Consider the following 12,902-nt stretch of genomic DNA (forward strand, 5'->3'; position numbering starts at 1 on the left):
CGATAAGCTCTATTAAAGAACAGCTCGCTGCCATTACGGCCCTCCATGAACAGTTAGAAGGGGCTTCAAGATTTGCTCGCCCAATTACATGGCACTTTCTCGCAGGTATACAGAACATGTTCCCAGCAGTATGTCAACCTGCACCACCAGGGAATTTCAATCTTGTGCTCAAATGTCTCACAAGACCAACCTTCCAACCTCTAGCAACCCACTCGCCCCTTCATACGTTAATGAAGGTCGCATTCCTAGTAGCAGTCACGTCTGCCAGACGTGTCAACGAAATAGAAGCATTGTTGGCTGAACCACCATACACTGTATTTACCAAAGACAAAATCATGTTATGTCCTCAGCCAAAATTCTTGCCGAAAGTGGCTACAAATTTTCATATTAACCAAACCATACACTTACCTGCCTTCTATCCCAAGCCACGTAATGACTCTCGAGAAGCAAACTTATACATGCTAGATGTCAGATGGGCTTTAGCCTTCTATTTGGACAGAATTAAACCATTTCGCAAGTCACCAAGACTATTCATCTCTACAGCAGAGTGTTCCAAGGGCTCTACAATATCGACCAGAGACTCTCCAAATGGCTCTCTACCTTTATTCAAACTTGCTACCACCTGAATCACAAAGAACCCTCTGTGGGCATCAGATTTCACTCAATGCAAGCCATGGCGACATCGATTGCATTCTTGAACAATGTCCCCTCAATAGATATTTGTAGAGCTGCAACCTGGACATCAGAGCACAGTTTTGCAAAGCATTACGGTATCACCCAAGGCCTTGTCTCAGACTCTATCGTTGGCCTTACAGTGCTCTCATCACACACTTATACATAACTCTGAACCCCTGCCATCCCTGGTGGGGTACTGCTCTACAAGCACCTAGAGTGGAGCACGCACAGGGACACCACTTGAAGAAGTAGTAGTAGTTGTTACTCACCTTGTGCAATAACGATGGTTCTTCGAGATGTGTCCCTCTGTGGGTGCTCCACTACCTACCCTGCTCTCCTCTACTTCGAAGTTCATACAGCCGAGCTCTGCGGTAGAGAAAGAACGGAGGGGATGGTCGGCGGAGCGCACATTACAGGAGGTTCCAACGGCTGCATGAGATGACTCCTGTGCGCACCCTTACCCAGACCGAGTACTGCTGCAAGAAGTCTCCAGCACAGGGATGCACTGACACACACAGAATGGAGCACCCACAGAGAGAGACATCTTGCAGAGCCATCGTTACTGCACAAGGTGATTTCTTCTTTCAACTATATAGTTCTTAACTGTGTGTATAGATAATGTGACAAAGTTCTGTCCTTGATTCTGTAGGTCCTGCATTTCCTGGCAGATTTTGCTAGCCTCAGAGGCTCACTGTGACCCTCCACATAGCCTTTCTCTCTCTAGAGGCAAGGGTCACAGCTTACTGAGCCATTTTCATCATAAGCCAATAATGGAGGTGAGGAGAAGCAATCCTCCCTTGCACAGTCTCTGTTGTCTCCCAGTCTGTGATTAATCAGGGACGGGAAGGGGGAGCCCAGGTCTGCCCTCTACTCTGGGCTCCAACCCAGGGACCCTAAAATTACCAGCTATGGTAGCTGCCTTTTTGGAAATAGGACATGTACAATTCCCTGGGCCATTTCCCCACAGCAGCCCCCCACTTAATATCTCCTTCAGCATTACCTCAGGGCCTCCTTCCTTGCACCTGATATGGATTCATACAGTGTCATTCCTCCAACAGCGCAGCTCCCTCCTATAGCTCCTGACACCCATGCCTCACTGACTAACTGGGAGGCTTTTAACTCGTTGCAGCCAGCCCTTGATTGGCTTCAGGTGTCCCAATCAATCTAGCTATCTCCACTGCCTTTTAGAAGGATCTTAATTGGCCCCAGGTGTCTTGATTAACCTGGAGCAACTGCCATTTGGTTACCATGGTACCAGGGATTTGTTTAGCCTGGGACTAACGTACCTGTTCCTCATTTCTTTACTGTAGCCATCTGGCCTTGCCCCATCACAATACACTAACGTCTTGTCTTGCAAAAGGCTATATTTAGTTGCAAATCAACATGTTTTAATAGTCAACGTAACTGCAAATCAATCTTCAGGAAAATAACTAAAAATACAATGAAAATGGGTTTAGTTTCACACCAGCTCTGGTTGGACCACATAATAGAACCTCTGCAGAAAGTGGCACTTTGTACTTGAGAGGACTGAGCTAGAATTAGCAGGGACTGTTGGGAGAGGATTGCACCAAAAAAACATGAGGGTAGATATCCTCCGACCAGCTCAGACCCATACTGACCGACTAATGGAGAGCAGGACACTGTGAAGTCCCATTGACTTAAAAAAAATGGGACAGTAAAAACCTGAAAATATTTTTTTCAATAATCTTTTACTTACAGTAATCTTAGGGGTTGTAACAAAAATAGGTAAATTTGTTCAGACACATTAATTTAAGTTTGTTCCTAAACTCTGTTCCAAAGTAATGAAATTCTGTACTTTTTAAAAACCACTTTGCCAACTTGAGTAATTTTCTGAAGTAGGAAAGCTCTTGAGAAAATGGTAAATCATATACAGAGATGTAAATGTATCTCTGTAGAGAGAGAGAGAGAAGAAAACTGCAAGTTGCAAAAGTGAACGCTTAATACTTAAGGAGACAGTGTCTTTTCTTTAGGGTTTGTGCTATGGTGCAGGAAAATCGGTTGCTACATTAAGAGATTTTAAAAGTCCTGAGAAGGAACCATCTCCTTCACTTCCTTCAAGTGACAGACAGCACTGGGAACAAATACATTATAGTGCAGGTGATTCAGATGCCAATTACAGAGAGAATGTTGGTCCCCTCAGTAGAGCACCTTATGACAGAGGAGATGCTCTCAGAGAGAGAGGCTCACATGAGACTTCAAAATAGCTACAGATGTCCTGAAGTTCTGCTGGCCGGTGATATACCAGATGCACAAAGAGAAGAGCATCACAAGGTAGCATCCAGTGTATGTTAACGATTGTGCATTTTAATAGCTATTCAAGCTAAGTCTAGAACAATTTTCACCTCTACCCCGATATAACGCAACCCGATATAACACGGGTTGGCATATAAAGTTCTGACATGCTGCTCTGAGCAGCGTGTTAAGGGGGCTGGGCCGGGGCATTGGATAAGGGGCAGAGGGTCTCCCCCCCACCCCAGGTTCTAGGAGGCAGGAGCTGCGGGGAGGGGGCAATTTTGGGGGCCTCGCAGTCCTAGAGTGGCCTGGGCGATTAGCGGGGGGCCAGGAGCAGCCTGCTCTACTTCCCTTGCCCTAGCCTGAGTCGGGTTACTCAGGGGAGGGGGCTTGGGCAAAGCGGAGCAGCCTGGCCCCAGTCCGCTCTACTCCCCCAGCTCCCAGCTGCGGCGCTCCACTTCCCGCCACAGGTGAGTATGGGGGTATCCTTTCCCCAACCTACCCTCACTCACCGGCGGCTGGGAGCTGGCGGAGTGGAGTGGGCTGGGGCCACGTTGCTCCGCTTTCTGGCGCGTGCCTGTTGGGAGGCGAGGGGTGTGGATAGTGGTCAGAGCAGTCAGGGGACAGGGATAGGGTAGGGGGTGGGATCCTGAGGGTGATTAGAGACAGGGGTCTCTGAAGGAGGTGGTCAGGGAACAAGGAATGGGGGGGTCAAAGCAAGTTTGATATAACGCAATCTCACCTATAATGTGGTGAGATTTTTTTTGTCTCCTGAGGACAGTGTTGTATTGGGGTAGAGGTGTACTTAATGGTACAGATGTTTTTATAATTTTCATGTTTAAAAAGGTGGTGCACTTTAACTAAGTGCTCTGCCTAGAGCAGTTATCTGAAAAACTAGTGTTTTGTCCCCCTCCAGATGTTCAGAGACAAATTCCTATATGAAAAGGCAGTCTGTAGATTAAAGCAGACCTACAGCATGGATGTAAACCTTTTAATCTGGCCCTCAAGCACCTACCGGGGAGTGGAGGCGAGGGCTTGCCCCGCTCAGCGCATGCTGTGGCTCCACGCTGCTCCCAGCAGCAGTGGCATGGCAGGCATATCTTCCCTCTGGTTCTTACATATAGGGACAGCCAGTGGGCTCCACCTGCGGCCCCCACCCCAGCTCTGCAGTTCCCATGGGCTGCAGTTCCCCGTCACTGGGAGTTGTGGGGGCCGTGCCTGCGGCCAGGCTGCATGCAGAACTGCCTGGTCGCGCTTTGGCATGATGCTTGAGGTGAGCGCTGCCTGGAACCTGCACCCCAGCTTGCCAAACCCCCTCAGTTCCCTGGAGCTTCCTTACACACCCTGACCTCTTAATTTCCGGCTCCACCCCCTGAGTCGGCACCCCCAACCCCCATTTTCATCAGCATTCATGGTTTGCCATACAATTTCCATACCCAGATGTTGGCCCTCAGGCAAAAAAAAGAAAAAAAAGAAAAGAAAGTTTACCCACCCCCATCTATGGGGAAATAACTAAAACTACACATGCAAAACAAGATCAAAATTGGTTAGATTTAAACTCACCTCCCTTGGTATAATTTATTTTGACTTTCAGAGAACATTTGATAAAGTCCTTTATAGGAGCTGGTTAAGGCAACTTTGTCAGGGGAAGAGAGGCCAAGACTTAGGCTAATTTTCAGCATTGTGAAATGTTATGTGGGGTGCAGCAAGGTTCTCAATTACTCTTTGTATTTAACATATGAACAAGGGGGTAACTAAGTTGAGAAAATCTGCAGATACCACAAAATACTTAGGTTCCAGAGGCATCAGGGTTTGCCTAACAAACTCAGCGAAAGGGGTAGTAACACTAGCTTACATTTGTCAGTTTCATCTATGACATTAAAAGGCATAATTTGAAGTCCTCATACATGGTTGTTGAGAAGAGTTGGGTGTAATTAGCTTGTTTTACAGCTCAGTTAAAAAAAATTAGAATGTTCAAGAAACAATGCAATGCCATATTAAAAACCAGTGGTACATCCTTTAGAATGCTGTATACACGTGTGGTCATGTCATCTAGAAATAGCGAGCAGAATTAGACAGGGCCAGATAGTTTTAATCTTTAGACAATGAACTAGAAAGGGAGACTGCTCTAGACGAAGTGTTGCCATGCCCCCTTTCTAAAAATGTGTGGTTTGCTCTCTTACAGTACACAAGTAAGCTCTTTAAGGGCCAGTTATAGCTCCTGGCCCCATTGTAATATTAAGGGGACACAATGAAACTAACTTCAGGGATAAACAGGGAATGGGGTTTTGTGCTACATAATCTAGTGACAGCGAGTTGCAGAAATTAGGAAGCAAGAGGATTTTGATTGACACCAGCAGTTATTCAACAGGTTTAAAACTGTTTCAGAGCATAATTCCAGCTACTGGGTGATGAGTGGGAGTTGTTGATTGTTGTGCACCTTATAAAGCATGTGGCAATGGCTGCTGTTAGATAGCTGAGCCTCTGATCTAACCCAGTACGTCGATTTCTATTTTGCAAAACTTAAATAAAATTTGCCTTTTAACATGGGACCCATGGATAATGCATTTTTGAGCCCTGTACTGAGATGGTGGCCACTTCACTGAAGTAATTATATCATTTTGGGGAGGAGAGTTGACTGTTTTGATCTGCAGGATCCACTTGCTGTTTGTTAAACATTTAAACGTTGTCATTGCAGGAACAAAATCAGCAACCTACTATTGAAGATCTTCCAGGAACCCCTTAGTTCCCTGGTTTTATCTTCCTGATGCAATGGAACCCCAGTGTAGGTGAGAGTGCAGCAAATAAAGAATCAGTAATTTATCAATGCCAGGTGGCAAGTGAGACATGACCTAGTGCTTGCCCCTTAATCAAGAAGACTGGATTCCTAGTGAATTCTCATCCTTCAGATTTTTATTCCTTATGGATCAACACTACCCCTATAAAGCTGTTTATAAAAGTCTTGTGATGGAGAACTAGGCAAATGTATGTATCTCAAAGTAAACCAAGCCTGGTTGTAAAGCAAGAGCTTATTTTTGCATTTAAATAAAGTAGCTTTTTAAGAAAAGCATGTGAGATGTTCAATTTAAGCTCTGAGAAGCCAGCAATCTTAGAGTAGAAAGTGTGTCCTAAACTAAACACCATCTCCTAAACTGGAAATAGTTTTTTTTCTGAATTCAGATACCAAAATAGCTCATCAGAACAAAACTTTTACTGACCCAAGTCTGCAGAGTGACTTTTCCAATCCCAGTTAGGTTTTCAGTAGCTTCCATGCACACACGAGAGGAATAACTAAGCAGTCTGAGAGGTAATTTATTCCTCAGTTTGTGGGTTTTAAAAAACAACAAAACAAAACTGGTATAAAAAAGTCCAGGGACTACCTGATTGTTCCAGGAAAGGGAAACATACAAATGGGAAAGTTTTTTTAACAGGACATTAGAACTATGAAATTTGTATTACTGTTAATTTAAACTGCCATAAACTTGTACCATTTTAATCAATGAAGCAGAGTACCTTAAACACTACATCTTACTGATCACAATGCTATCCACTTCAGATAGTTAAAAGAAAGTACTCAGTGACTTGTTTCAGCTTTGACATACACTTAATCTCTAGCAGTAGTAGCAACTGTAGACTGTACCTTTTGCAGAAAACTGATCACAGGAATGTACAACTGTCAGTTTACTAGCACTGTTTTTAAAAAGTAAAACTATTTACACAATACACTTTGAACTGAATATCCAAATATTAGTGCTACAAAACCCTTTTCTCCTTTAAAGGCATATTGTCGTTTTCCCTTCAAACAAAGGGAAGTGATAGGTTCTTTGTTAAAAATTACAGTACACTCTGACCCCCTAATCTTCGTGCTGTAGTTGAAATTCCAACAAGGCTTCTCTTTCTAAAAGTCTTCGGTAGGATTTGGTCTATTTATACTGGAGGGTAAAGGGACTCTCTGCTCATCCATTCTCTTGGCCTGTGATCTCAAAATAAGGCTGAAGAAATCTTCATCAGGTACAGTTGGTCCTTTTGTGGCAGTTGATGGTGGAGCACATCTTTGATCATCTAATCTGGAACCCTAAAGATTTAGCAAGACATAAAAATTTAACCAGTGCCTGTCAGAAGCTCATACAATGGTACGCTTACTATTTCATTGTTAATATTCTGTATTTTCTCACTGCAGAAAGTTTATGTTTATGCACAGGAACAGATTCATTAAAAGCCATCAGGATTTTTTATTAGTAAAACTACAAGGTTTTAATAAAATTATAGTAATATTGCATCTAGAATACTGGCATAGTTAATAATAAGGGTATATAGCCTTACCCAGTGTGCAGGCAGCTCAAACTCCTCCCTCCCCTCTAGCAGTTTGATGGGAAATACTGTAACATACCCATTGAAGATGTCTCATCAAAAACGTGCTGTATTAGATTTGTGTACTAAGTTAACAATGTGATTTAGTTTCTGGTGAGCCCGTTGAGGTGTGAGTAGTAAGTATTAAAAGAATAACCTTTTTGGCAGGGGAATATTTTGTATTCCTATTTTCTATCTACATGGAAACTAGACTCTCCCTCAACCTTATTAGTGCCATTCATCCCTTACATGAGGGCATGTAAGAGCATTAATTTCCATTCCCAATTTGATTTTCCGTATCTGACATTACTCCTATAATTAATAAAGTAGAATACAATTGCAAAAGGCTTCAGCTATGTGTTTAACTCTGTAACTCAGGAATAAAATGGAAAATCAAACAGGAGGGGAATGGAAGAAGACACATTTATTTTAAAAACATTAAACTAAATGCCATGAACAAACCTGTAGCAGAATCCTTAACAAGGATTAGTTTATGTACAGTTGCATCGTACATAAAAGATGAAGCAGTTAATTCTGGCTCTGATCCAACTCCACTGCTAGCAGTGGACAGGTGGGTGGGACCCTCTAGTTTAAACTTTTTTTAGCTACAGATTCTCTTGTTTTGCTATTTTCACTTAAAAGCACAGTAAAACAGATTGAACAAACTGAAGCGGTAAAGCTTATCAGGCTTCACAGTAGTTTCAGTAAGTATATCTGTATTGTCTTCTGCCATGCACTTTAGTCATTTCTTATAGCAATCTTATCATAACAGATTTTACATTCTACCACAGACTGCCTAGGGAGGGTGTAGAAGATCCTTTACTGTAGGTTTTCAAAAGGAGGCTGGATAGCCATCGGTCTTGAATGGATTAGAAAACAAAGCTTGCATCTATATGACCCTTGCCCTCCCTTCTAACCTTATAGTTCTATGATTCTGAGGAGACTGTTTTACATCCCTCCTTCTCTGGCAGTAACAACATTTAAAATGTGCCCAAGTAGTGCTGGACTAAATAGCAGTAATTTTCCTAGTGCCAAATTCTGCTGTGGACGTCCCCTGTTGGAGATAATGGGGTTGCACAGGATGGTGTAAAATATTTTCCTCACACTGGAAAAACCCAAATCATTTTCCTGGACTAAGTGTAAGATCCCACAAAGGCTTGATAAGAAAAACATCTGCAGCACTTTAAAATATATCTGCCATTCCAACATGAAAGTACACATTATACAGAATAGAAATCAGGCGATTCTACAAAACACACACAACATCAGTAGGAGTCACCAGGATACTAGCTTCCTCTTATACTACTTCCTTCCTTTGGATACAGGCACATTTTTACCAACTTATTTTAAAGCATCTAGCCTATTGCAATGGTTTAACTACAGCAATGTGCTGCTGTACTGACTGCACAGGAGTGTGCAGTTATTTTTAAAACTGAATAGAAGTCTACACAATATCCTCTAACTTTATTTCCACAAATAGCCATCAGTCTGATGCAAAGTGTGGCACTTCTGTGGCTACTGCGACAGATTTAGGGTAGAATTCAGCCTCTTCAGTGTTAAGAAAAGGAACTAATGATTACATTCCATTTAATCCTTTTTCTGTTCTGGACCCAGCCTGACCTTTATTTCGGATCACTCATGTTAACTAAGTGGAAGAAATATTTCATAGATTCTCTGTATTAAAAAGTTTTGTCCTTATGAGGTTCCAGTTTTGTTAACTAGATCAAGACAAATTTCCACGGAGATGGACAGCTGTAATCCATTAAAATCCTTCAACACCTCCTTCAATGGTTTTGTAAATTTAATTGTTCTGTATAGATTTTCAAGTAAAATACATACCATATTTTCATCAAAGTCTTACTTGTACTAAGCACAAACTTATGATAGCTAGATGCAAGTATACAGAAGCAGTCTTCCTCAGAATTCCAATGACTATTACAGGGAAGCTGGGATATCAATCTTTTTTCAGTCAGCCACCTAACCAATTAAGCTTAAGGCTAATGGTAGTAGTGGAAGAATTTTTCATCTTTCACAGAGTGCCTTGAGACTGTACTGGACTTTACCTCTTAGCTTGGTTTAGATAGCATAATGTACCCAACCATACATCACAAGTTAAGGAGGATTACAGAAGAGAAGTTTGCATTTATTAGTTGCTGTCTGAGCACGTGGCAGAGACCCTGTAATACTTTGTTCTTGAACAGCATCTTCTGCTGCTTAGAAACCAACTCTTCTTTTCAGCTATATATTGTGCATTAAGTGGGAATATTTTTCTTTTATGGAAGCTTGCAGCTACTATTATGTTGTGTCAGCTTCAATCAGCCATCTTGCATTACTGGCACTGTTGACTGTTTTAGTTATTGCTTTAATTTTCTCTCTCACTTGCAAATGTAATGAAACTAGAAGTTTAAATCTGTCTGAAGATGTCCAGGGAGAAATGCTTCAGTCATTCCTTTCAAAAAAATCGCTAATTTTGTACTAAATTAGATGCAGTAATGTAGAAGCAGGTTGATACTTTATCAAATTAAAGACTGCTATAAAAACTGGAAACGAGAGGGTGCAAGTACATATATTCAAACCCCTTAGCCGGGACATAGTTTTTTCTCTGCCCTTTTCAAGGTCGAAGGCAGGGAAGATGGGATCTGCCACAGCGCCTTAACCAGCTTCAACACCCCTTCATGGACTGGTAGGGCCACTTTGGAGGGGACCGTTGCAGCTAAAATGTCAAACAGGCTGTCCATGGGCTCCTTGCGCTTCTCCACCTCCAGCTTGTGGCAACCTGTTTAAGGAGCTCTTGATAAACCCTGAAGTCATATGGCGGCAGTGGGTTGGCAGGACCTGCGACCTCCACATCTGGAGACGATGAGGAAGAGGCTACCACCATAGGAGGGGCTGGTTCCTCCTCCACTACTGGGGTTGCTTCCACTGGGACCACTGCCAGGGTCCTGATACTGGGCTGCAGTCTGAGTCCAGCACCAGCTGGGGCGGCACAGTGGTTCGGCTCTTGGATACAACCAAGGATGACGGCTGGGAGTAGGAACCTGGCGTCAGAGGGAACTCCCACAGGTTCCAGTGTTGCCATTGCACCAACTACTGCCCCAGTGGCCAAGCACCTGCAGAAGGTCTGGCGCCAAAGTCTGATGGGAAACGCTGATGCTGGTGTCTCCTCAGGATGGATTCATCCTCGGCCTCTGACGAGAATTCCTGCCATGGAGACTATGGTGGAGAAATTGCCACGTCTGCCTGTCGGCTATGACGGGAGCTGGAGACTGGTGCTGTGCAGCCAGTGACCATTGACATGGGACCGTGGATATGTGTCACGAAGTGGGGATCAGTGCTGTGAAGCTGGAGTCCAGTGGCGTGTCAGAGACCATTGAGGTGGGCTCATGGAGGGTCTTTCTCTGGTGGGGGTCACCGTCAACAACTCCTGAGGAAGCCAGTTGAGGATCTCAGGGCATGGGCAGCACCAGAGGGGACATTAGATCCCTTGCTGCCTGCAATGTTTCCAGTGTCAGTGGGGCTCACAGGTGTAGGGTGCCCTGACTGCTCCCAGGAGTCGTGTTGAGTCCTGGACTGGGCTTGTTGCCCTGGGTGGAGTCACCGCCACAGACTGCAGCTCTGAGGAGGACAAGAGGCCCGACACGGGTATCACCTTGTCAAACACTCCCCACCTATCCCTCTTGGGCACTGGGGAGCACCCTCTTTTGGTGTCCAATTTCTTGTGCTCCTTCCTTGGCACTGAAAACGGCAAATGGTGCCAGGGAAGTGCTCTGTACCCAGGCTGATTGCTCAGTGCAAAATCAGAGCAGCACAACTCCAAGGTCAGTCTAGGGGCTGCTTCCATTAACAGCGCCTTCAAACAAATGTCCCTGTCCTTTTGTGTGCATGTCCTGAAACCCTGCAAATTTTGCACCCATCCTTAATGTGGGCTTCCCTGAGGCACTTTAACCAGCTTGAATGGGGGTCTTTCACTGGCATGGACTTACGCAGGCAACAGATGGTTTGAAACCCAGGGACCAGGGCATGCCCTATTCTTACGACAACATCCCGATATGGGACTGCTATCTGCCTTAACTAAGTACAACTAACAACTAAACTTTTAACTATATACAGAACAACAAAGTCCAAAACCCACTGGAAAGCTTGCAAGGCAAGAAACACTCCAGCAACTGTCCTGTGCAGTAAGAAGGAACAGAGAGCAGGGGGACTAGCATCGCCTCTTATACCGACACATAAGCACAGGCTCCAGGAGGCAATAGCGCCAGCCCCTACAGCTACCACAAAGGATAAAACATCCAGCAAGTGTTCATGTTGCGCGCGCACGCACACCTACCATGGAATTGACATGAGCAAGCAGTCAAAGAACCTCGATGTACTCATCATTTCAGTATATTCTGAAAGATTCAATAGGAAGTTTCATTCACAGATTGAATTTAGAGCCTAATATTTCTAGTATCAAGAGTCTTACTGATGTTGAGTGTAAAGATTGCAGTGACGTAAGTTAAAAACATGGAGAGAAAATTCAGTGAGGTTTTATTCAACTCTGCAAATATTACAGCACCTAGCCCTTTTAGAATGCTTTTCATATATCAGTTTCCAAGTGCTACAGATACAGGCAATATCCCCATTTTTGAGATGCGGTAAATGAGGCCTTGTGGGGGCAAATTACATGGACACCCAGTTCTTTTGACCCTCAGTGTAATGTAATAGCCCCATCCCATGTAACTGAGCAGCATTTTTTCCACATACCGTTCTTACTGACTTACTTGACATTTTATTAAGATATCAAAGAAGTCATCATCTGATTCTCTGTTGCTGCTGGCCATTAGATGGCCAAGGACTGACTGACTGTTGTGCTGATTGAGACGAAGCCCAGGTAAATTGCTAAAGCTGGCTCGTTGATCATCTAGGCGGCGGCTCTGCGAGCTTGCAAGTAGATCTAAAAATTCATCAGTGTGCGGTGAGACCATGGAAGTAGAAAAGGCTGAAGGTGGAAGGAGAAAGCGAACAAGTTAGTCTGGAAATGTGCCTTGGAACAGTAAATCTTGTCAGTTTTTTAAACTGTTCTAACAAACATCAATCCAAGACAGAGGCACGTGATTTGGGTAGATTTTTTCAAACAATCAAAAAAAATGTACATTTTCTCATTGTTTTAGATGGGGTGGAAGATGCTGCTGCAGCTGTCATTCTGCTCTTCTCCTGGAAACAGCATCTCTGATCGTCCATCCTGTTGCTTTGAAACCGGCTCAGCAAGTCAAAGAACCCTTCATCTCCAGTCATATCAGGAATGTTTTTCTGAAAAGATAGGCAAGAGAGTCAGGGAAACGTTGGGTTACAAGTGTCCCCTATTGAACTGTAATGCAGAAGCCGTGGCAGTTTAATCCGGTCATGTTTGATATTTGGATATTGTTTAAACACAATGTTACAATGGAAGGTGATCACGTCAACAAAACAAGCCACTTGTGGAAGATCTTTTAAAACAATTGAAACGTGAGCATTATATGGCAGTTAGTAGTCACCAGGAAAATAAAGCTGCCAGGTATAAGCCAGAGACATGTTTCCAGTTGCTGCTCTAGTTCTTAATATCACAATGAGATTCTCTCCTCTGACCTTGATCAAGTTAACTT

General features: G+C 43.6%; 2 protein-coding genes across 8 annotated transcripts in view; one reads left to right on the plus strand and one right to left on the minus strand.

Annotated features, from left to right (window-relative positions):
* The window catches only part of CLCC1 (chloride channel CLIC like 1), a 33,491-nt gene extending 20,971 nt beyond the window's left edge, over positions 1 to 12,520 (plus strand). Inside the window, 4 exon segments of the mRNA XM_030574014.1 lie at positions 2,667 to 2,861; positions 2,863 to 2,979; positions 5,627 to 5,717; positions 12,432 to 12,520. Of these exon segments, the coding sequence (XP_030429874.1) occupies positions 2,667 to 2,861; positions 2,863 to 2,979; positions 5,627 to 5,674 (360 nt within the window). The 3' untranslated portion in view covers positions 5,675 to 5,717; positions 12,432 to 12,520.
* Positions 5,820 to 12,902, minus strand: part of GPSM2 (G protein signaling modulator 2) — a 60,899-nt gene continuing 53,816 nt past the window's right edge. For 6 of the 7 annotated variants that reach the window (XM_030574009.1, XM_030574008.1, XM_030574012.1 and 3 more), the window contains 3 exons: positions 12,414 to 12,570; positions 12,042 to 12,259; positions 5,820 to 7,003 (listed from right to left, as the gene is read on the minus strand). In XM_030574009.1, coding sequence (XP_030429869.1) covers positions 6,827 to 7,003; positions 12,042 to 12,259; positions 12,414 to 12,570 — 552 coding nt within the window. In that variant the 3' untranslated portion in view covers positions 5,820 to 6,826. Of the gene's footprint in view, positions 7,004 to 11,608; positions 11,670 to 12,041; positions 12,260 to 12,413; positions 12,571 to 12,902 lie in introns of all 7 variants that reach the window. The other variant, XM_030574013.1, reaches the window with a different exon arrangement.

This window comes from Gopherus evgoodei, chromosome 8 (genome assembly GCF_007399415.2).
Source record: "Gopherus evgoodei ecotype Sinaloan lineage chromosome 8, rGopEvg1_v1.p, whole genome shotgun sequence".
Taxonomy (NCBI): domain Eukaryota; kingdom Metazoa; phylum Chordata; order Testudines; family Testudinidae; genus Gopherus; species Gopherus evgoodei.